Source organism: Xiphophorus hellerii, chromosome 6 (genome assembly GCF_003331165.1).
Source record: "Xiphophorus hellerii strain 12219 chromosome 6, Xiphophorus_hellerii-4.1, whole genome shotgun sequence".
Taxonomy (NCBI): domain Eukaryota; kingdom Metazoa; phylum Chordata; class Actinopteri; order Cyprinodontiformes; family Poeciliidae; genus Xiphophorus; species Xiphophorus hellerii.
Genome location: NC_045677.1, coordinates 18,699,217 through 18,725,169, shown reverse-complemented (window position 1 = coordinate 18,725,169; position 25,953 = coordinate 18,699,217). Strand labels below are relative to the sequence as shown.

At 35.1% G+C, this 25,953-nt stretch overlaps 1 protein-coding gene across 2 annotated transcripts in view; it reads left to right on the top strand.

Moving 5' to 3' along the window:
* Positions 1–623: 623 nt before the first annotated feature.
* The window catches only part of pth1r (parathyroid hormone 1 receptor), a 58,140-nt gene continuing 32,810 nt past the window's right edge, over positions 624–25,953 (top strand). For both annotated transcript variants that reach the window (XM_032566255.1, XM_032566254.1), the window contains exon 1: positions 624–1,820. In XM_032566255.1, coding sequence (XP_032422146.1) covers positions 1,710–1,820 — 111 coding nt within the window. In that variant the 5' untranslated portion in view covers positions 624–1,709. The remainder of the gene's footprint in view (positions 1,821–25,953) is intronic.

The following is a 25,953-nucleotide window of genomic DNA, read 5'->3' as shown; positions in this document are numbered from 1 at the left end:
AAAGTTCTCTGTTGCTCTTCTGTGGAGCATTTGTACCCTTCCTATATTTGCTAAAAGTTTAAATACTACTCAGATTTAATAATTTGGTGTATTATAAATGAAGTAGGCTGTATTAGATTTTATTAAAGGGTATAAGAATAAAAGAAGATGAATACATATTCCTACTACACTTTTTAGAATTTTATTTAACTTATGAAAAAGACTGAATTAAGGTTAAGTTTGTCCAGCTGAACTTTCCACAATTACATTGTATTGTAGAAAGTGATAAGAGAATGACTTATAAGTACATTATTTTTTATTTACTTCATAAACTTAAAATGTTGTTACAGTCCTTATACCGATTCACCATCATATGGTGCTTCATCCGCTGCATTATGTTACTGTAACCCAATCCAACTGGATGCAACTTTTGAGAGACTGCAGGGGGAAAAAGCGGTTTGGCAACGGCCCTGCAATCTGTTGAATGTGGAGTTTGTTTTAGGAGTGAGAAAATATGTCATTTGGGGAGTCGTGGTTTATTCCAACGTAAGAGCGAGCGCACCAATAAGCGGCTTTCACGCTCCACCCTACCTGCCTCCTTCCAGCCCCCACCCTGCTTCCCCTTTTCCATCCACATACTCACTACTGAGCACGACCTGCCGCTTTGCCACATCTGGACTGGAGACGCTTCCCAACACGAGAAACTTCAACTTTTTTTTTTTGCTTTGACTCTGCGCAAAAAGCACAACAATCACTCAGGCGTTTTTGCGAATTATCAGTCCGTTAAGGTGATTTCTTTTCTCTCTCGATAGTAAGTAAAGATTGTTGAGTCTAAGCTGGCGTTTCTGTCTCCGTCTTAGGTAAACAGAGTCTCGTTTGGGAGTTTCATACATTCAGTTTTCTGTTAGATTGTCACGCTTTTATTTAGTGCGCTGCACGTTTTCAGCCAATGACACATGATCTGCAGCATTTTGGTGGGAAAGAAATGAAGGAAAGCGAAACTCTATATATGAAGTCTAAACACGCAGATTAAACACATTTACATAAGTAGTTGTGAATTTCACTCTCCGCTCTTGTCATAATATTGTTAATATTTACTTTTAAATGTGAAAAGTGAACCCTGTCTGTGATCAGTGCGCTGAATGAATGCGTTGATGGTGACATGAGTCAAACGGAGTGAAGTTGTGAAATTCAGCAGACTCTGGTGATGGAGTGAGATAATTTGAGGTTTTATTTTATTTTATTTTTTTAGAAAAGGAATCATATTTATTTATTTATATGCGTGTCTGATCCGGGAGGGGAAACTGGAAGAAACCAGTAGGCACAGAGCTCCATACTGAAGTGTTTAAGTTAGTCTGCGGGGAAATTTAAAAAGACCTAAAAATACAGCGTTGGTTTCTTCCCTACAAAGAATCATTTGAACTTCCCACCGCAGAGAGAGAGAGCGACATAAATAGTTCTGACATGTGGATGTAATTTCAGAAGTGAAAAAAAAGAAAAGAAAAAAAAAGACAGATGCGCAGAAATAAAGCGAGCGGGCTGAACCGAACCATATAGTAGATTATAGGAAATTAAATCGAGGGCAGAGCGGGCGATTAGAGTTATGATTTCACAAGCCGCCAGGAGCGTCGAAGGGCCAGATGGAGTGAAAAGACGCATCACGCTCCACTTTGAAGAGAGTTAAGTAGATTAAATAATTGCTTTCTGAGCTCCATCAGCTGTGTGTTTGAATGACTCTCACTCTTGGAGGTAGAGTTGCCTCAGGGTCAGGGATGGGATCTTCTCTGCAACTCCATAATCTGGACTTTCTTCTCATCTCACTCCTCAGCAGCCTTTGCCTGGTAAGTCATTCATTTACTGTCTACATCGTAATTAGCGTCATTTTGCCGTGATGTTGCACATGTGAAGCGTGGAGGTCCAGATGTGCTTCCTCTGCAGTGACAGCTTGTCAAAGACAGAGAAGGCAAAGTATCAGCAATTGCAATTCTCTCCACATGTGTTTTGCATTGGGAATATTGAGGAGCATTTAACTAGATTTTAGGGAAGAGCTAATTAGGCAACCCTAAGCACTGCTGGTGTTGTCATTGGTTTTAATTTCTAATAAATCTCCCCATTATAAATAGGAGTCTAATAAAACTCTCTTTCCTCCAAAATTAGAGAAAAGGAAATTGACTTTTTGCTCAAATGACTTCAGTGCGACTTCAGTGTAATTTACTAAGTCTGTACTGCATGTCATAGTTGAATAAATAGTGGAATTACAAAATATTCCTTCCAAACAATGGACCATCCTTTCACACTTGTATGCTATTTTTTTTAACCAGTGTCTGGGGGTGGGTTTTTTGTGACTGGGGACTTCTGGACTAAAACTATATGAATATATATTATACAAATTTCTCTCACCCATACAAATTGCAATAGAGTAATAGTATGGATCAAGGTTAGGGTTTATAGGCCCTATGCTTGTGAAAAACTATTTCCCAGAACACCTTTGGATTTGTAAAAAAAACATTGCTTCAAAAAATATAGTTAACCATGCAAAGCAACACACAAAATGTGAAGGTGTGCCAGCTACATATGTCGCGATGTAACACAGACACTGAAATATACCATAAACAAAGAAAGCATTGAGCATATGGTTAAAACTTGCTGTTGTGATGTTATTTTATGTATTGTTTTTAGATAGCTGCCTGTTGGTATATGAAAATCAAACACATTAAAACACAGTCCTATATGCAATAATGTGTTTTCTTTTCAAATAAAATACAGTATGAAAAAATGTTATTATTGCACTTGCAAAGGTCCAGCAAAGCCACTTATGAGCTTATCTTCATTTTTCTTTTTTTAATAAATTGTGGCAGTACTTCTTTATAATATTCTGAAATCTCATGCGTAATATAATTCAGTTGCATGTTTTTTTTTCCCTCATAACTTACTACTACTCAACTCAACTTTTATTTTATTTAAGCATTTTTCAAGCCCATGGCAACATAAAAAGGTTTGAATAGACGTGCGGTAAAACTGGCCCATCTTAAACTTGCCAACTTTTTCTTGCTCATCAACTTTGAGGACAAAATGTTCATTTACTTACTAATATTTCCCACCTACTAACAGTTGGGATGATGAGTAGATAATCCCTATTAGCCTCTTAACCCACACTGCTTTACCCCACTGTTTCCCCACTGTGGGGAAGATGCAAGCACAATGTCTGTTAAGCAACTGGCCTGCAGGCTAGATATCTGATTGGATAGCCTGACTAATTAAACCAGCTAAGATTGTGGTATTTTGTGCTATTAGCACTACATCAGCATTTAGGTTTAGTGGCTGTTTCTGCTTTATTTTTGATGAAGCATTAGATATAAAACAACATAAAGAAAGAAAATATGGGTAATGTTTTCTTATTTTTATGAAGTATAATAAACATGTTGCATTATTTTAACAATAGTTGGAATGACATTATTTTTTGATTTATTTAAAGCAATTATATAATGTTATCTTCTTTTTTTCTTTAAAATTCTTTTTAAAGAAGATGATGGAGTGAAATTGTAGTATATGTACTCAAGATTAATAGGCAATGCTTGCCTATGCCTAGTGATCACAGTCTTGTTCCATTTTGTGTGTTTTCTTCCTCTAGCAATAAGTGAAGGAGTCTCTAGCTCTTATTGGCACAAAATCGTTTTGAAGCTCTCACCTGCCTGAATTGGGATTGTCAAAGTGCTTCATTTCTGCAGTCTAAATTCCCATTTGTATAGTTTACTTTAACACAGGATACCGTGACTTATAAATGCCTTTTTAAATATTGTCATAGCTGTATCTATAAAGTCTGCTGCACGCACACACAGCGTAGGCAGAGCAACACACTGTGTTGGTTTTGTGTGTTTTGGCTAAAGCCGTTGTGCATTCAACAGGCAGTTTGCCCAGTCTCTGAGGTACAGTGCATTTTCCCAGTGATGTGGTTCATCACTGCGCCACAGTGGACCTCTGAGCTCAGTGGCATAGATGGCACAAGAAAACAATTAAAATGAAACTGTATTTATAGCTGGTTCAACATTTAGCTGCTAAAAGGCTCTGTCTGTGAATGATGTTTACCCATTTTTATGTTAGGTGTTTGCTCAGTCTTTCCCTCCACCCTAAAAAAATAAGTTGCGGCCATCTAAACTTAGAGTGGAAAGTCTGGCTTTTGAAAGCTGAAATGAGACTTTTTGAGTTGAAACTTCCACTTGTCAAATTGCAGGATTATGCCTTCGAGGGGCTCTGTATTGAAGCGAGAAAAATCTGGAGATTACAAGCTGAAATCTAAACGTCGGAAAACATTTTGACATTGGCATCTTCACAGCATATTTATCTAAATTAACCGACACAAGTCGTGTAGTAACTATTATTGTGTTTTACATCTCAGCAGTCAAGCGGCAGTGACAGCCAACAGACGAAGCATTAGCTCACAGCACCTTTGTTCGCTGTGACAGGCTGCGTCACTCTATTATTACATTTATTAGGAGGAAGCAGGGCTTTCAGGAAACCTTAGTGGGGATTTAATTTCTACCTCATGACTGTGTTTTCCTCCGTGATGACTTGCATGTGTCTGGATACTCAGAGTGGATTTGAATCTGCTTGCTGTAAGTTTTGTGTAAGGGCTAGATGGACAACATATAATAACAAAAAATGTCAGCTTTTGCTATGATCTGGGCAAAATTAATCTTCTTTATTCATTATTCATAAAAACAGGCTTAGAAACCATAATAAAGAAGTTAAATTGGAATTATATTGCTAAACTCCCACAATACTTATATTAATACTTCAAATAATTATTAAATAAAATAAAACTAGTTAAAGGAAAATATTTATTTTCCCAGTTAAAAGCAGAGTAGATGCTGGACAACATGATATGTTTAACTCCATGGGATCATATTTTGCAGCTTTGTCAAAAATGAATCCAACAGAACAATGGTACACATATAACTTTTTTTTGTTCTAAAGCAGTCATGTAAAAGCTGCTAAAATGCATACTTCTATGCCCAGCATAATAACATTTCCTTAAGCTTTATTAATTTCTGTCAAATTTTCCCCAACATAATTTTAGAATGAAGATTACAGTGCTGGATAATCTCTTTTCAATCTGCCTCTGGTAATTAGACTCAGCAGATATTTTCTCACTAATTTGAAATGAACTGGGGGTGTATTTGTAAAATGGGCTTTCATATTAAAATTCCGTTTTGGATGCCTTTTGACTGATATCCAATATGACTTATGCTAATTTTTTCCCACTTGTGTGTGTTTGTATGGAATGTGTGAGTGTATCTGAAAGAGTAAGGCATGAAATATCCTCATTAATGTATTCCCCCAAGTCTGTTTTTCACTCAGTGATGTTGATGAAACAGCTGAGATTGCAGTCTGTTTGATTGCTTCTTTTGATTGGTCCTGGTTGTTAGCTTTCAGTACAATTAGTCTACAGAAAAAAAAAAATCAAAATGTCTGAATGCTTATTATATTCCATGTCATTTATTCTTAATTCAAATTATATTAATTATAATTTATTGATTCACATGCAGTTATAAAATTTTCAGACAGATTTCTTTCCATTAAATGTTAACTTATTTAAAATTTTGAAGTGAGGATGTAGTTTTACAATTTAGAATTAAATGGTACACACAGTCATATTAAGAAATCAGGATACCTTTCAACAGCCTTTGTCTTTTTAACATACTTGGATATATCAATACCGTCATATTCAATATATTAGGAAATACATCCTAATGAGTCCTGTTTGTCAGGTTAAAAGTATGTTTTGAAAATAACAACCATTAAGCAGACATCAGAGATAATTTTAATTAAGCCTGCACTTTTATTTTTAAAAATAGTTTTTGTGGTCTGATGTACTATTCTAATTTTAAAAGTCATGTTTTCATTAGTTGTCAGAAGAAAATATTAATAATTAACAGACATAAACGCTTTCAAACATCCATTTGCGTGTAATTAATCTTTATAATCTGTTTTACATAGTGATAAGTTCCTACAATGAATGTATTTTTCAATATTCTAATTTACTGATTAGGTCTATATATGATATCAACTTTAATAACTGAAAATGTCAAGTAACAAAATACGACATTTACAGAAAAATGTAGTGAAAGTGATCTTTTCTGGCGAGGAACAAATTAGGATGAGCCATTTTAAAGTTACCCAAATTGAAATGACTAATATTAACTACTGACATACCACAAAGAGTTATTAGGAAATCATCATTTTGGTATTTTGAGGGAGGTTTGTCAAGTTTAAACCTCAGATATATAGTTTGATACGCTGAAGTTAAAACTATTGTAAAAATAATAACAACAATAATAAAAAACCTGCCTGAGTCCTTCAGAAAGAACGTTGTAGCAACCCTTTGATCTCGTAAGAGAGATCTCAAAAAGTTTTGAATATGATTCACAAGTGGAAGTCTGAACATCTAAGCAAGTTTATCCTGAGAGCAGGCCACAAGATGCTCAAAGTAGTCTCCAAAAACTGTGAAGTATCCACATGAGACCTACTGCAGGCTCTTGTAAATATTAACAGGAAATGACATGTCTTCAAAATAATGAAGAGATTTCACAAGTTTAACACTCATGGGAGGTGGGTACAGAAGAAGTGTAATGGTTTTAGTGATATCCTAAACCACAACACTACACCAAGACACAAGTATTAGAGAGTACTTGAGGAAAATGTGAGACAATCCTTAAAAAAACTGAAGCTGGACTGGACCTTGCAACATGACAATGACCTAAACCCATACCATAGCTGAGAATTAAGAAATGGAAAGTCCTGGGCTGAGTCAGAGTCAATACCTTCATCCCACTGAGATGCTGTGAAGTGACTTGGAATAAGGTGATGCATGTGAGAAACTGTTGCAAAATCTCACAGCTGAAAGTCAAGAAGCAAGCTAACTTTCCTCAGAGTGATGTCAGAGTAGTAAATCTTTATAAGAAGTGTGTCACTAAAAGTACATGAGCCAAAAGTAGTTATATTAGCTATAGGATGTCCTAACTTGTTGCTTAATCCAAAATATTTTTCTGTATCTTTTGTTTAATGAGGAAAGTAAAATGTTTTGTCATTTAAATGTACAGTAAGTAAATAACACTGTTTTCAAAAAATAAGATGATTCGACATTAATTTGTGATAATTTCTTAATAAAGGACACAATACACATTTTATATGGTTGATGTAAAACAAAGCCAAAGCTGCTTAATTTAATTCTTTTACCCAATATATTATTATTGCACAATAAGTGCAGTGATAATTTCTTATAAGTAATTTTGTTTCTAAGCCTATTATATAAAATAGGCAATTGTGAACATGCAATGTTTATTTGTTGTTACACTAAACAATTTATTGACCCTCTTATTACCATCAAGCCAGTGCAGACAGGGCCTGCCATGAGGTTTGTTTGGCTTTTAAGCTGTTATTGCACAGTCAAAAACCAACAGTAGTGGTCAAAAAGGGCCAAACCCATGACTAACATGAAGCTTTTCTTCATCACTGGTTCAGCCCCTTTAAATCTGATTTCAGCCATTACCATATAGTTTTTGCAAATTAAGTTGGTGACAGCAGTTGACATCTTGGTTAAAATACATTTTACCAATTGGCAATATAAGTTACAATTTAACAGCATTTTATTGTACACAGAAAAAACTTACAATGTATGTAATTAATGTCAGACTGTCAATTTGATTGCATTTATTGTTGATTTAACAGTTTTTTGTTATTATTTCAGGATCTAAATTTGACTTGTGAATCAGGGACAAAAATAAATTTCTTATTTAAGATACAAATACTAATCATGGTATATGCCAAAAATAAATTTCTTATTTAAGATACAAATACTAATCATGGTATATGCCAAAAGGGGCTTGTGGATTACTCACCCCTTGAAAGCTAATTTTTTATATGCACATGTGCACACACATCCAGACATAACATAATCTGACCAAGACTGAGCCACAGGCCCACAACATGACATTACATTGGGGCAAAATTATCTGTTATTCCACAGACTGCACTCCAGCAATTGTGAACATGCAATGTTTATTTGTTGTTACACTAAACAATTTATTGACCCTCTTATTACCATCAAGCCAGTGTAGACAGGGCTTGCCATGAGGCTTGTTTGGCCTTTAAGCTGTTATTGCACAGTCGAAAACCAACAGTAGTGGTCAAAAAGGGCCAAAAAAAATGAAAGGTGCTGTTTACTTACATTTCATTCATTGGACATTTTCGATAACCCTACAGCAACAAAATCTAAATAAATTCACGTTGTCTATATATAATTTTGGTCGAGAGGGAGTAAAGATGCAAGTCACGTCTTTCTCCACTAGTTAAGAAACATAGTATAACTTAGATAAATGGTTCTAGACAATGGTTTACTTTTTAAAGTTGTTTCAAAACAAACGTCTGTCGGAAAACGTAAACAAAAGATTCTGTTTGGCCATGATAATAATAACGTGTCCCAAACTCAATGGCAAAACACTTCTCTGTGGTCCACGCTTCACAAGATCATGATTGGGCAACTTCTGTGTGCTGGTTTGTGCTGAGGCAGTGCCAAGAAGATTGTGAGTGTATTTACACAAGGGGCAATTATGACATGGAACCAGTATCATCAAAAAAAAGTCCCAATTTTAACAATGGACAAGTCTGATCTATTTTATTAAAACATGGTTGTGTCTTTTTCACCATGTTTTATGTTATATTTTACACACACACACACGCCCCCACACAAAATTGAGCTTAATTTTTAATTTGTACCTCATGTAACAAATGCAAGATTTTGTTGCCTTTAATTTTAGTCAGTATATTAACATATACGTGATTTATGTATAATTAACGGATTCTAATATAGATGGATGGTAACTCAAGTAGAAATGTTCCCATTTTCTAAAATCAGTGTTGATGTGTTTCTATGCAGCATCCAGCTCCATAACAAGGAGCTGCTGTGTATTAAACTACACCCACAAGAAATGATGGATGGAAAAAAAATGTTCCCTGTTCTGCAAGGATCACATGCCTCCGCTTAGAGCAGAAGGAGATTATAGATTCAGGCCATTAAAATGGTGTACTGGGGTTCTAGTGGTCCTAAAGACATGGGAGTACCACTGAGAGTAAATGATTACATAAGTCCCAGTATTTGTGCCACTGCCTTTTCACTGAGAATCTCAATGGGATGTGTTTATACTGGCCTTTGTGGCTGCAGGGATGTGATACTTCTCTCTGCTACAAAGACCTAATTTATGAATGCAATTAAGTAGGAGTCAAAGCCCCCTGGGTTTTCATTGTAATCGATACCATTCACTGTCCCATAGCTAGTTAGCTTTTAGCTTGGTTAAGACTCAAGGTAGCCTTTATTGCCCTTTAAAAAGTAAAAAAAGGTTTGTAGCCAACATTTTAGGTTCAAATAATTTACACACAGATTAAAAGATTGATTGCTTATACTGTACTTTCCACCCCTTCAAGTGCACCTTAATGAATTAGAATATTATCAAAAAGTCAATTTACTATTGCAGTTAAATTAAAAAAAAGTAAAGTGTATTTATCTTAAAGGACTGGTATTATGTTTTTTTTTTTATCATGTTACAATGTTATTCGCTCATCAAAAACATACCTGGTGTGTTACTTTGATTCTTTTAAGCATGTTTGAGACAAAAAGCGCTGCCCATTTGTGGAAATGTAGCCAGGTTAAAGACTAGCCAAGCTGAATCTCTAGCCAAGCTTCCCCCTCTGACAACTCATCTCTACCTGACTTTCCTCACTCAACTCCCCCAGACTAGTGGCAGGAGCAAATAGTAAACACCTGGTGGAACTGTGAGTCTGCTCAACTCATTATACAAGCTTCTTCTCAGTCCAATGCTCTTGATAACGTTGGACTGAGAATGGTTGTAAACATTGTTGTAATGACATACTGAAGGTGGGGTATTGGGAAGAGCAGGAGTGTCCTAAAGGGACAAATTTAAATTTCTTTTCAGTTGTGTTTGATATATGCAACATTTTTATAACAACTGAAAGTAACATAGTTACCTGATTATGCGATATAGGTAGTGTCTGGGAAGTACATAACACCACCCCTTTGATATTGATGGTTTACAATTAACGAGAAGCTAAAATGCAGTTTTTCAGAAAAAAAACATGTAGAAAACATGTAAAAAAATAACGCAATTATGCACTTAAGTTTTTCTACTTCTGATCTATTGCTCAAAGAAATATGACTCAAGTCATCATGTCAATAGCACATCCTAGCAATTTCCTAGTCATCAACCTCTGAAAGCAGTTCCCTTCGAGTTATCCGAATGTCCAGTGTGAACTTTATGCTGCTCCTCTAATTGTTTATTTCTGTCTGGTTGCTTGTTCATTAAAGTTGCAGTTCATGTAGCCCACACAGCGAGGGACCATTTTAGATAACTGCAAAGTCTTCATGCAAATTAATCTGCTCGCCAAGAAAGCAATACAAACATGTGCACATGTTAATTTGACACAAGCTTTACTTCAATCCAAGCAGGAGAAGATCCATTTTAGGGTGTAGGAGGTGTATCAGTAGAAGTGCAACGGTTTCAGCTAAGGCTTACCAGAACTAATCACTTGCATTCAAAGCTCATCAAAATGTTTTAAAATGTGTAGTGTTTTGATGCTTTAAAGAACTTGTTCTCTGTGTTTTAATTTCATTTGGAAATGTTGCTCTTCAGTCTACCATGCAATGTTCATTAAACAAAAAAACACTCAGGCAGGATGTAAGCCAGCCTAGTGTTTGCATAATATATCCCGTTTGATAATTGTCATTAGTCTTTCATTAGTCTTCTTGAGCTAAGGATCTAGAGTGCAGGCTGTTAATTATCACAAAGCTTTACAAAATCACATCAAGAGAAACTGAAGACCAGACTATCTGGCTATATCAATCTTATCTGAGAGAATCTATTTATTGAATGATTGAGCATATGGCCTCAGACTACTCAGCTTTGTCAGTTAAACTGAACTGAACTGAAAACCAGTTGTATCATTCTTGGGAAATTTTGAATGAAGATGGGATAAAAATAGATACATTGACAACACATTGTGAATGAACAGTAACATTTTTAGTGATAAACTCTTTATGCCAACAGTGTTACTAGAAGACTGATATTTTTTATAATACAATACAGTGTCACAATTACATAACTGCTAATAAATCTTTTTTTATTATTTTTACTAACCAGAAAGAGATAAATTAATTTGAACTTTTACCAGATGTCAGTTCACTCAACCTTCTTTAAGAACCAGTCTGGCACTTATTTGACTTAAATGAGCAATGTGCTCATTTTGTCTGTCTGATATCAAAGGTCACCTGCAGAGGTCTCATAGAGTCCATGTCTGTGTGGGTCAAAGCCATTTAAAAAGCAGAAGGCGGCCAAAACATATTAAGCTTTAAATGTTAATGCTGGCCAGTATTAAAGCCAAGGTAATATGTTTTGATCCCCAAAGGAGCTTCTAGCAATCATTCACTAAATCTGTTTGGTTATAAAATCACCAACCATATAGCTCAGCGTTGTGAGCCCACATTTAACTTAAATCAATAAATAAAACCAGGAGGACTCCAGTCAGTCAAATTCAACTGCTCCCAGTTTCTCAGCTCACCTCTGACCAGCTGACCAGTGCCAAACTTACAATATTTTTAAATATGGGCCAACATTCTTACAAGAACATGCATTCCTGGTATCTTGCTATAATACATATTTTTATTTGTACATTCTGAATTTTAACAAGTTAAAAGTCATACACCCCATTGTGCTTCAAATTGGTTTTGCAAAAACACTCCATCAATTTATAGCATTTTACATTTTTGGTATATATCTTTTTGTTATTTGACTAGCTTCTTTTGTTTTTCCTTCATCTTTAAATACATATTAACCATGGTTAGGAGTTTTGTATACCTGCGAATAGAGTCAATTAGTTTCATCACCTTGTAAAGGGAGGATTTTCAGTACCTAAAAACAAAGGGGGAGATTTTTAAACTGTTCTGTCCAACATAAATAGTTTGCAAAACTGACCTTTTCTGCAGTGGTTACCTCAGAATTGTTCAATTTATCAAACTTGCTCCACATTTTCAGTAATGTAATTGACCAAAAATATTTCACCACATTTTGCTTTGAAAGGGTTCTTTATTTAGACAAATCTAATGTATTTCTTAACTTCAAATACTTCAGCATCACTATTCTGGACAAACAAAGTGGGGATTCTATAGTATTTTCATCCATCCAGACAAACCTTCTTTCCATAATTAAACATAATTATAGAAAGAAATTTGCCAGAAGCAAATATATCCGTTTTTTGTTTTGTTTTGTTTTTTTTGCAGTTTTTAGTTAAATTGATTTTAGTACACTGTAACGGGCTGGTGACCTGTCCACAATGTATCGGTCTCTCACCCAATGAGAGACACCCTCAATTGGGTGTACAAAAGCAGCTGGGGGCTACTTTTGTACATGATTGCTACTTACACACACAATACTCTGCTGCTATTATTAAGTTATGTTAAACCACTGTTACATATTTAACACTCTACAAAGTGTGTAGGGAAAGTACAAGATTTTATTTTGCTATTTGTGCATAGATGAATTGGGTTCCTGATTCTTTACAATGCACCTTGCTTTTCATATGGTAACTTAAACATATTTATAGAATCATGTTCCACATGCATTCAGATTAGAGCTGGCTGATTAGAGTGGACCCATCTGGCTATTCTGCTTGCTGGTAACTTAGCACTTGTGTTAGATGATGGGGTTGTTTTGCAGCTCCCAGTCAGATTTATAGTTGGTACATGAAAAACAAATCTATCCATTTAAGTCCACCCTCGGTCTCTTTGTGAACTGCTTTCATTCGTTATTTGTAACCAGATTACCAGGAACTCTATGCAATATTCTCAACATATGGTTCAGAGGCTCTCCTGCTGCTGTACAGAATAGAAGTAAAGTAACTAAAGATCAAGTGTAAATTAAAAACAGTAATTAACTTCCAAAAACACATTAGTTGTACTTGACAATACTCCTTTCAGTATACTGACCTTCTATGACAGATAAGTCACATAAATGAAAAGTTAGTTTTGTTGCGAGGTTAAATTTGACAAATGAATACAAATTAATTTGATTTCATCTCCATTGCAAGTAAATAAGGAGAAAATATGTTGATCTTTAAAAAAAACAATTGAACATAAAAACAAGATGTATGGTGAAAAAAAATTTTTTCTTAAGTCAACCATGCACAGGGGGACAAGTTTTGAAGGGCCGATTTGTCACATTTTACTGGTGTGTTCCTCTTGTCTTTCTCAGACTCATCTGACTCAGTTGGCATTAGACAGCTCTATTGGCAGCTTCTAAAAGAGAAGCACATGTCATCAGGCCAAATTACAAGTCAACAATTTTAGGAGACTTGACACACATTGAGATCTGACATGCATCTAAATAAACAGTTTCTCGGTTGTATAACTCAAGGGTCATGATCAATGTATGATTTTAAACTCCAAGGAATATCTTCTATAAGACAATAGGTTATCTTAATACAAGCTAAAGTCATGTTAAAGGCCTTTTTCAAATATATTGGTCAGATTAATGAAATATATGCCAAAAGTTAGACTCCTTTAGGATTCATGTACCTAAATGGCCTTGACATTTTAAAATCTAAGTCCAAAAAAAAAAACAGCTATTGGTACCAAAGTGGAGGATCTCATTTACTTGTCAGACATGGGTACCATTGTGTTTCAGTTCATTGCAAAGTTTTTGTCTTGGCTGAAATTTCACTTTAAACAGAAGATAATCTGTTCATGAGATTGAGAACCTATTGAGGTTAGAAAGCTGTTGACTTTTTAGTGTTTTTACTATCTTCATCATCAATAATGTAAAATATCAGTATTATGTAATGTAAAAGTCAGTGTTATGTCTGTAAATGTATAGCTCACGAGGCTTGAGACTGTTTTATACATAGGAATGGATCGCTGTATGTGTTGGAAGTTATAGAGATTGATGGGGCCTGGAGCAGCATTGCTGTCTTTAGCAGTATCTGACTGGACACCTGTCAGTAGACCTGCACAAATTATGCTATTTCTTGAATTCTCAGTTCTGCTAGAGATATTTCTGCCCCTTTTCTGTCCTCTACCAGCTACCAGTATGGACCTCATGTTGGCTTGAGGAGATTTTTTCCTCCTTCCATTCTCATGTCAAACCTTTTTCGTTTCATATTAGTCAGTGAACTTTCAAATGTTGATGGCATTTGCAGCATTACAAGTGATTTGCCATAGCTGTGACACCAGCACTGTAGTTTTGCTCGTATGTTCCAGTACTCCAGGCCAAATTTATTTTAGGTTAACCTAAATGTTTGCCAGTTTCAATAACAGTCACCCAGTAGTCCTACAGTTCATTTAAACATTTGGGCCAATGCCAGCCTTCATATTGTGCTTAGAGGACCTTGATTATGCTAATAACAAGGGGTGTAACAATATGATGCGCAATATTAGGATCAAACAAAAAAATGGATTTCATAAATAGATGTAAATAAAATTAGCTTAATGGAGAATTGACCAGTTAAAGTTTGATTAGTACCTACATGTATTTTATATGTTTTAAATAGAGGTTACCAAGCACAGTAAACTTTGAAATAGCCCTTTAGTACCACTAAGCAGCTCAAAAGCAGATACCAACTTTAGCATTGTTATTGGCTGGTAGCCAGCCAAAGTACTCACTGTGATTTATGTGCTTGTATCTTGTCTATCTGTGATGGGCCAAGCAATAAAATACCTTTTTTGGTTTAAGGCCAAAAATCTTTGTTTTTTAACCCAAAAGACAAACTTGAGTAAATGATAAAAAATGAGAATATTGGGCCCATAAAAAAGGTCCAGATAACTGAACTCAACTCAAACAAACAGACTTACCTAAATGAGACAAAACACAAAAAGGGGAGAACATACAAACATCTAACTGAAGCTAACATAAGAAAATCCCATTTCCTCCCCTATGGTCCCATGTTGTGGTACGAACCAATCTACAGGTCTTTATATGTTTGCTCCACCCCTTTTCCACCTCTTTGATTCCCTCTGAAGAACTGGAGCAGCTGGAACTGAGGTAACCCCCCAAAAAAGAGATTAACACTTGACTTAGTGTAAACTAAAATGTGTGCACTTTTTTTTAGAATGGAGCGTTTTGATTGTGTAAAACTATAAACAAACATTAATTGTTACTCTGTAAATTAAATCCTATATTTAAAGAAACAAAAAAAATGTGTGTTGAGATTTACTATGATTGATTGTAGCAGTGAGCATTACCACGTCTGTGTGACTGTAACTGCAGCCATCACACTGTCACTAGGTCAGTTTCCTTATTTTAAACGTATACCAAGTTAAAAGGTGATTTACACTACTTCAGTGCCTATAATCAAGTGTTGCCAGCTGCACCTGGCTAGCCCTTAGCCAGGTGCAGAAGCACAGTTAGCATCTGCCAGAGGCCTTCCCACCAGGGCTAAACTAAACAAACTGTCTAAAAGCTTTTTAATGACTTTAGACTATATTTGTCACCTCTGTTTGAAAATATGTTCAAGTTAAAAATATGAAATACTGAGACTGGAACTGAATAGCATTGCAGTGTAGAGAAACTCTTTTAAACATATTGTGATTTATATAACATTTGCTTCATTTACATCAAGCACTCAAGTCACAGTTTTTCTTAAGCTGATACTCTTGGACACTTGAGGTGAAAAATTAAATAACCATTTTATATTTTGATACGTTATGTATGTTATATGTGCTGAATGCAAGATTGTCTTCCTGGAGAATGGACCAGATAAAAAAAAGAAGCAATTTTTCTGAGATAAACCTTACATTTTTAGTCTGTAAGAGTGATTCAAATGTATTCTTTTACAACAATTTAGTACCAGAAACTATTTTTCCTCATTTTTGCTGTTTTTGGTTGGTCACCTATTAGCCAAGCAAACACTGACTCTTAAACCAATAATAGTCAGCTTTTTATGATACTTTTCATTGTGACAGGGCTGATGCATAATCTCTTACCGGTCATTAACCTCAAAGAAAATTATGTTTTTATCACCATCATTTGCAAGAAGTGTATCTAAATGGAGGAGAATACTGTTTGAGATATTGATAGTGTTTGTAAAGTTAGAGGAAGCTCACTGCAAATATTTTTCTGCAGTCTGTGTTTAGGTGAAAGGTCACTTCTGGAAGTAATCGAAAAACAACTGCAATTATATGTTTGCAGTCTACAGCTTTGAGAGCTTTGTGTGATTGCAGGATAGTTTGAGAGAAAATGGAAATCAATTGAGGCAAAGAAAGTGGAGAGATTTAAAAGGGTCAGCTTTTCTGCACAGATGGTAATAATACTTATCACAATACAATTATGTGGTTTTTGTGGTTCGCTGCAGTATGTTGTAGATTTTCAAATGTGAACATTCATGTTCCTGTACACTCATGTCGCTGTGGACTGTGAGTTACTTGCTGTTGTCACAGGTCACTTTACATGTTTGCTTGAATTTTCCCCAGATAAGCGCATGGATTCAGCTCACAGATGCAACCTGTGGGAAAACGCCTTTTATATACACTGCAGAGCTTTACAGTAGCTGAAAGATTATCACCAGTTTCTCTGTTTTTTTTTCTTACAAACACACATTTCTCTGCTCATTTTTGTATTGAATGACATGGCACTCGGTTTTCATAGGACCTGTGTGTCCAACTTGTAGTTACTTGTGTTAGTAAAGGGAGGCTCCAGTTTCACTTGCATGCTAAGGTTATACCTTTGCTGTGTTTGACTCAGGAAGAATTTGTTTTCTTAACTTACCATGACCTCTGCTGCTTTTTTTTTTTTTACTTTTCCACTAAAAGAATGTGTAACTCAACGCCACTGGACCTCACTTAAAAAAACGGATGATAGGCCTGTACCTCTACAACATCAACAGTTAATATGCTGGCTGGCTGTGCTTCAAGCATTTTTTTTTCTCTTTTGTCATTTATGCTTTTGATTTTTTTTGACCTTGACACTTCTATTTTGCATAAAAATAGTTTATATTGATTCAATGATCCCTCTGAATTCTTCATCATGAAACATGACAGAGGATCCAGATTTTACTGAATCCTATCTGCCCATTTGAGTCATAAATCTCACCTAAAGCTTTTCATTTTCTTCATAATAATCAGGTCATATTTTAATTGAGTGGCACTGGCTTATCTATTTATTTCACAATAAAAAAGCTCCTTACTTCCACAGTGAGTCTTTAATAGTTTGAAGTTGTGTTTTTTGTTTTATTTAGTTTTATAAAGTGTTTTAGTGCATGGAACAAGTGGATTACATCAACAAAATTCTTGAGTCATTTGTGGGATAGCAAATAGTCAATATTGTGCTGAGACCTTCATTTTGGGCAATATGTTTGGAATTCCAGACTGGCGCTGTTCAAGTTGACATGTGAAAATTCTCGGCAATGCAAAGGTTTTTCCCATAGATGGACAGTCCAGCTCAGGCCCAACCCCCAGCCCCACTGTAAAAGGATAGATTACATTTCATTCATACCATAACCTTTCAGTTTGCCTTTAGTGTTTTAAATACAATAGGAATACAATTTTAGACAGCATTCTGAATGAATCCCTTAATTATCACAGTCAGAAAGAGTAGTATTTCACACGTGTGACCCAGTTGTTTACATTATTTGAATCCAGCTCAAACTCTGACCAGGAGTGCTCCCCAGTTGCATTGCTTATGCCGGAGAGGAAGCTGGATTTCTTAATAAGACCCTTCTTAGTTTCACTGCAAAACTCTGAGGCTTATGGGGTTTAAGAATGAATTCCACAAACTTCCAAGTAATACAGGAGAAATATTTAGTCCAGTGGAAATCTCTGCCAGTTTTCACTCAAATTATGGCGCAAATGTTAACTTGACTACATTTAAACCTCAAACCAGTGAGCATAAAATCTTAATATGTCCACTTCCAAGTCAAGGGAGATTACAGATGTGTGTTTCAGACATACTATTGATTCAGACTGACATTTAGAAATACAATTTGGATTTATTTGAAATGTTTTGCATGTTGTGCATAAGAAAATTACTGATTTCTATTTCATTTTACTGTTATCTTGTGAGTGTGTTGCTTCAGTTACAGCTGTTAGTGCAGTATGATGGAAAGACTGCCTTAAATAGTTAGTTTAATTACTAAAACACATAAAAACTGTGTCAATATGTTGGCTGAGCTTTTTCAGTCTAGTGTATTTTTAATATTTAGAAATCAAAAGCTTAACATCTTACATAGACATTTTATTTAAGTGGTGCATTGGTTCAGTTGTGGAATTTCAGGTCATGAGATTGTATAATGACTGTTTAATGTGTGCAATAAGGCAAACTAAACAAAGTCAGAGATATGTCCTATTTAAATGTAACACATCATTATATAGTTCTAAGAAGGTTTTGAATGAATAATAAATTTATCCCATTTTTACAATCTTTAATGTGATGTTGCTCTCCAATTGGAGCATGCATGCAAAACAAACAAAAAAAAACTGCTGCCTATTTTCAGATTGTTCCTAATTAAAGAGAGACCATTCACTGTTCTATTTTCTACATTTTAATTAAGAACTAGTGGTTAATTTGCTACATTTAAATTAAAATTTTACTTCTGAGAATGTAACAGATTAGATACAAGAGACAGATTTTATTTGAGTGAAATCTAAACACAGTCATTACACAAAGGATAGTAGAGATCACAAATATGAGATTTCTATCTAATATACATGTTTTATAACAGCATGTTACAAAAACTACAAAAATCTTATAGTCCTGGTAAGATGCGTACTAAAAATATTTTGTTTTCAAAACCTAAAATTCAATTATTGTGCAGAAATGTTAGCCTATGTCTGTATTATTATTGGGGTTCATGAAGTTTATTTTGCTCTTGTTTTGTTTTAATCCTGTTTTCGTGTTAATCCTGTTTAAACATGCAGCACCCACTGTCCCTCATATTTTAAGTGTTTCCCTGACTCCACTCGCCTGACTTAAAATAGGTGATTAAACACAAACATGAAAGACAGTGGGCTCTGAGGACCAGCAATGAAAACCTGTGCTATGAAAATGTTGAAAAATATTCATATTAAGTTGCTTTTGTGCTACAATTTAAGCTGTAATATTTCTCTGTTGTGCACATAATTTTCTTCCTTTTACCTAAGATTTTAAGCAATTTTCAGTCAAGCAGAAATATGGTATAAGCACAGAAGCACCAGTGACCTTATTGCATGGGAAATTGAAAGCTTGATTGAAAGCCAAAATCTTTTTTTTTGGTGAAACAAAAGATTTAATCCCCAGGGCTTCAAAAAGAAATAACTGCACAAAAACCTTGTGCATGTTGTTATTCAAGAGAAATAGGGAAATAAATTCAAACTTGGCATGTCTGTAGTGCAGAAAACATTTTTATTATTGTAAGAAATTATGTAAAACAGCTCTCTATTCTGGGTGCTGTGAAAAAAATATTTTAATGCTGCTCAATTGCAGAAGTGTTTCCAAGGTAAAGGTATTGAGCAGTTCAGTCCATTGGGAGCAATAAAAGCGAAAATGCTTATTCGAGCTCTGAGTGCACCCCGGAGATGTTTAACATTCATATGTTACCACTGCTGTTGTGATAGGATACAATGCAAGAGGTATAGTCTGCGTTGGTTGGTTACCTAAGTAATAAAGTCATTTAGATATTTTCTGTGATGTAGGAGCAAACTGATTCTGAAAATTGCCACCTGTGATCCTGGATTGGCTAAAAATCGCAATGTGACTTATTTTACAGATTTTCCTGACTTTTTTATAGATATGCGGATAAATACAGATTAGTTGCATTACCTAAATGTGTACACAGATCCATATAGACTTATCAGATTTCAAGTTTTCAATAGACAACCAAGTTTACATAGATTAAAAGTGCATAAGCCTCTGTGTGACTCGCCTCAAAACACATTCAAGTTGATAATGCAGGCAAGGGTTATTTACTGATGTCAGGAAACCTTAAAACTTAACATAAAACTGTTAATGTGGTTTAAAAGCCTTTTATTGGGTTACCCAAGAAAGTGCCAGATTGAACACAGTTGGTCTGTCCCTTGTCAACATGTTGGTTTGCAAATAGAAATAGAAATGCACTTTTTACTTGCAAGAAAGAAAAAGAAATCATTATCTGGAGTTATTTTCATCTCAAAAATCAGATATTCTTTTTCTGGAATTTACATGAGCATAATTCTCTACACTTAAGGTAATTTCAAGGTTTTGCTTGATTTTTATTTATTTATTTTTTTTACAGCGTTTGATTCTTGTGGCTTGCTCGTGTTCTTTGATCTGTAAGGTTTCAACCTATCTTTACTTGCATATCTGTTTATTCTTTTCCATTTGATTTCCATGACAAGTTTTTTCAATATTTAAATTTTATCATCCTCTCAGTTTGTTGTTGCTCATTTCTGCTCTTTTGCTTTCTATTTATTCAATGAAAATACCTTCCTGCCATTTCCATTTGTCTGCGCCTGGGTCCCTCCTTCCATCCAGCTGCAATACATAAGTCTGGTTTCGCAGCAGGTACTTAGTGTCTCTTTGCATTGGCAGGAAATTAGTTTTGAGTGTATAATATTTCTGTGTGTGTAAAAATAAGGACATATTATATACCAGTAACTGTCATGAGTCTTAACATCTGCAAGTAGTAATTCATTCATTGCCAACTTTATGGATTACTTGCCAGCCCCTTCCACAATACTTCTAAAATGTTTTTTTTTTCTCTATATGTAGTAAATAACTCAACATAACACATTATTGTTGGGGAACGTCAGTGTTATGACTTAGTAGCATAATATTTTTTTACTTTAAAATGTAACAAAGTTGTTTTCTACTATTTAAAAAAAAATGGAAGTGGTTTCAAAGTAATAAGTCTAGATTTGATTAAATAAACCCTTTTTTTAATGAATTTTCAGATTTACAAAAAAATGCAAAATTTTCTCTAATTGAGAATAAGATTCTTTGTCTTAGCAAGAATACCTCAATAAATAAAGTTAAAATTTTGAAAAGAGTGGAATAATTGTTAATTGAAAGTCAGTGTTGTAGTCAAGACCACCTAACCCAAGACCAAGACCAGAGTGCATCGAGACCGAGACAAGACCAAGATTTTTAGGGTCCGAGACCGAGTCAAGACCAAGACCAGCGCTCCGCGCTACATGACACAATAAAATATGAAATATGATCAAAATTGCTAATCAAATTGATCTGAAAGATTCACATTCCCATAAAATCACCTAGATATTAAATACTTGCTGAAATACATGTAAATTTAGCCAATATTAAAAGCAGAACAAACTCTTTGTTCTGCTTATCTAAAGCGATAATGCCCTGTTCATTTGCCCATATCAATGATGTCAGAAATCACCACCGTCTACACTATTATACATAACAATTGAGGCGATGCCATGACGGTAAACAACGCTCAACTATGAACACTGACCAAAGAGCAACAAGCAAGAAGTAACCAAGCACAAAGCGCCACCATGACTGTTGTCACCCTCTTTCCCACTGCATGAAGCAGGCAGCAGCCAGGCTACCATGATGGCAGACATTACAGCTGCCACTTTGAATGAAAACAATCAATGAGTAATGAGTTATAATAAATAAATATCAATGTATATAATTAAATAAAATAATAATAGCTAATAGTCTACGCAGAGCATCACAAGAACAAAGAACGGTTCTCAGTGAGGCTCCAGTCCTCTATCTTCTTAATAAAGAGAAGTTCAAAAGACTCGGATTGCTTATGAATGTCACATCACTATATTGCAGACTTTTGGACACAGTGTTGTCCCAGTCAACACCTCCACACAATAATTCAGCTCAGTGAGTGATTTTTTTTTCATCACAAATGCTTATGTGTCTCTGTACAGCTAGCTTTGCTAACATCACGTCAACTGAGCTTACCTTTCTTTGAGTTTCTGTGAAAGCAAGTCGCTGCTGAATTAGCTGTCGCCATCGAATTTCTTATGATTTATGCAGCTCAATTCTACTACTGACGATTAGACAGACATCTTGTGCCGCTCAAAGTAAACCACTGCACATGTCTTGGAGCGCCACATGTGAGTGAAAGGTGGGGAGGGTTGGGGGAGTAACAGAAACACGGAATTGGTAAGTTACGTTATTGCTTGGATTTTAATTGGTGCATTTTGCATTTAGTGAAAACAAACATGTTAACAAATAAACTGGACAGTATGCTGTAAGTTTAGTGATATTTCCACAGTTGCAGTCTTGACTGGTCTTGAAATAAAATCCCGAGTCCTCAGCGCCCGAGAACGAGACAAGACCGAGACCAAATGCGGTCGAGTCCGAGACGAGACCGAGACCATCTCGAGACCAAGATCTTTCTTTAAAGATTGAAATATTGCCATTAAATGCTGATCCTTAAGTGATCCAGTTATGGTTCAGTTATGAATCCATAGCTGATATTAATAGAGTAATATGATTTCTTTTTTTATCGTGGTCAAATTTCACTGCTGTCTTTTAGCACTGGAATAATATTGCAAACAACAAAAGTAAAAGAAAAGTTGCCAAGCAATTTGCTAAACTCCTTAACTTTCATGATGACACCTCTTCATCATGAGACATTCATAATGAGGAGGAATGTGTCCTCTCATTCACAATGTCAATGTGAGACATTGTCTTAAATGTCAGCATTTTGATGGTGACAGTTACGGAGTTTATAAAAAAATAAATAAACTGAAACTCAAAACAATAAAGCATAAGGCGCACAACTGCCATCCAAACAACCTATAAACAAATAAACAGCTTTCTTTAACTCATTATGGTAAATTATTTTAAAAACTCTATTCAAGCAGAACAGTGCTACATATATCTTTACAAATTCTGAGTTGTCCTGTTCTCTTATCCTTTCTGTGTAGCACTAGTCGGTGTCTGAAGCTCAGTGGAGGACCTTAGTACCCTCTTGATTTTCTCAGTATGCTTAAATGCTCTTTTGTTGTTCAGTGTATCACCATCTTAAGTGTCAATTGTTAATCTTTCCTATCTTGGTTTAGCAAACTTTTTTCATCACAGTCTACTTGTTCATAACATTACCTGCCATGAGGACACTGGAGCCCTCATGGACCCATTGACGTGCATGTATGAGTTTTAAGGGTGACTTTTAAGGGGTTAACTAAATTCGTCATGAGGACACTGAAATGTCTTTTCTCACAAGCGCTATAGTCAAGGTGACCATCTGTACAACACTGATCTTCAACATGCAAAACAGAGGGGTGCAATATTATCAACGTGTAAGAAACACCTTGAATAATTATGTGATGCCTAATTAGTCTAGAATGGAGTTGCTTTATTTAGTAGGCAGTCACAATCAGGGGGTGTAGTAGAAAGAGTGTCCTTGTCCTAGTTCTAACAGACTGCGGGAGACTTGATTCCTTTGCCTAACAGAGGAGAAATGGTTGATTGGAGTGGTGCCCTCTACATGTTTCACCTTTTAATGTTTAAACGTTTTCATCGCTGATTGCAATGTGGAGCTCAACTCTAATCACTTACAGCTTATGGGGCATTAGTTTAGTTTTATCACTTCCTGAAAGAGTTCCTTTAAGTTTGTTGTTATGGCATCAAATTACATTTGGTAAAATACGCTGTTTTAGTTTTCCTCAGTCAGTTACACTTTGTCACATTAGGGTTAATTAACACAGTGCAACACAATGCAGCACAAGGACTTAATAGGTCGAAAGATTTGTATGCCGAATGGACTCAATTTGGGTTCACATTCAATTATCATCAGTACTCCTTTTTTCATGTCAAAATAAAATATGAAGCTGAAATAATCTATGCAGGGAAGGAGTTGCTTTGCTGACTGCGTGTCAGGATTGTAAATCACATGGCTTTGCCTTTACAAGAGCTTTATAAAAGTTTTCAGTGATGGCAGTGAGTTGATAAAAGTGAATGCAAAAACAGCAGACAGCTCACCTGAACTTGCATAAAGTTCACCTTCATCAAAACAGTTAATATTTTATGTAATGGATAAAATAAATAAATAAATAATGGAAAATGGTATGTGGTTTGCATGTGTTTACTAAAATAAATCTAAAAAGTCTGGCATGCATTTCACCTCTCCTGAGCCAATACTTTCTAGAGCCATTCACAGATATTCCAGCTGCCCTAATGTTCAGGATATATTCTGCCAGTTTTGCAAATCTAAAGTGAATTTTTTGTCCATTCATCTTTTTTAGAATAACTCAAACTATGGCTGATTAGATGGAAAACATCTGTAAAGAGAAATATTTCTCATCTTATTACAGATTGTGTATTGGATTTAGGCGTGAAGTTCGAATGGGAGATTTTAACAAATGGATATTTTTTTTGCATTACCATGGCCCTCTTGGCTGCTTCTATGGTCATTGTTCTCCTTTCCTTGCAGTTTAGTTGGGCAGTCATGTTTTGGTTGGCTGGTGGTAGGGGCAGACAATATCAGGGCAACATGTAATTGCAAAGCTGTTGACATGGCAATATTTATTGCAGTTAATACTAAATTTTCTTATTGTCTTGTTTCTTTTGCCTCATCATATTTTTCCCATCAATCTTGTTGAAGATTGGCATCTTGACCAATACAAAATGGTCTTTAAGTCAGTGAAAGTCTATTAATAATGCAAATAATTTTATTGACATAAGTAATTTACCTGCAAGGCACCCAAGGCACTGTAGGCACTTAGCAGTATTTGGTAATATCTTACCATACTACTATTTTTGAATTCTGATATTGTATTACAAAATTGATATTAGAACAACGATTGTGATTTGACATGTAGTTCAGCTCTACTTTGCACTTGTCCCATAATTGTCTATTTTTGAATTAGGAAACAGATTCAATGATGTTCAAAGGTTAGGGATTCTCTGAGCTAATCGGATGTTTAAAGTTTGGCAATGCTGTTTTATAAGCTTTTGTTTTCTCCACAGCTTTATCTCTGACCAGTGTGTTGTGTTTCTTGGCCTTTATGATGTTGTTTGTTCACTAATTCTCTCTATCAAATCTTTGAAACATTCACTGAATAACTGTTTATACTAAGAATAAATTGTAGACAGATAGAATCTATTTACTAATTAGGTGAGTTCTGAAGTGGTGTTGACTTTATTTACAGTTATGAGAGTAATAGAGGACTAAATACCAAGGCATGCCACATTTTTCCGGTATTCATTTGTTAAGAAATTCAAAAACATGTATCCTTTCAACTAAAATGTAAAATTCAAGTAAAAGACATTAAAGTTTTTGGTTGTGATGTGATAAAAACTCAAGGGGTGTGAGTACTTTTGCAAGGCACTGTATTTCACATAAGTATTGGCATTTATTGAATCTCATGGTCCTAACATTGGAACCACCTAACTTCTAACTACTATCTGTATTTTTAGTTGTCTTGGTATAGTCATTAATATTTTTTAAAATGTCCAAAGCATCTGATTGTTACATAATATGTTGTAGTTTTAAGCTTTTGATGAAAATTGAAATGTTGCATTTGATCTTCTGCTTTCTTGCTTACATAATGCAAAAATTATCCTCTTATAATTTTAGGGAACATTGCAGTCAAAGCTATGTGCTTTGTCTGTTTAAACACACACACTCACATGTATGCATACATCCTTGTACTTCTATACAAACTGACTTCCATTTGTTTTGACTTTCATTCATTTTAGCAATTGTATTTATGCCTAACCCAAGCATTTTCCCCAACCCTATTCATTACTAGTCTATTCCTAATCCTAACCAAAACTTAATTCACACCATACCTTTAAGTCCAACTGATAGAGCCCAGTAGAAGTGCAAAAAAAAAAGTAAGGATTGGGAAAACGTCATTTACTTTCCACAGATGACCTCCCTTTGTTAGTAAATATTGTGAAAGTGGACCTCTATAAGTCGCGTATACAAGTACGCGCAAACACATGCACCCACACACACGCACACAATGTTTCC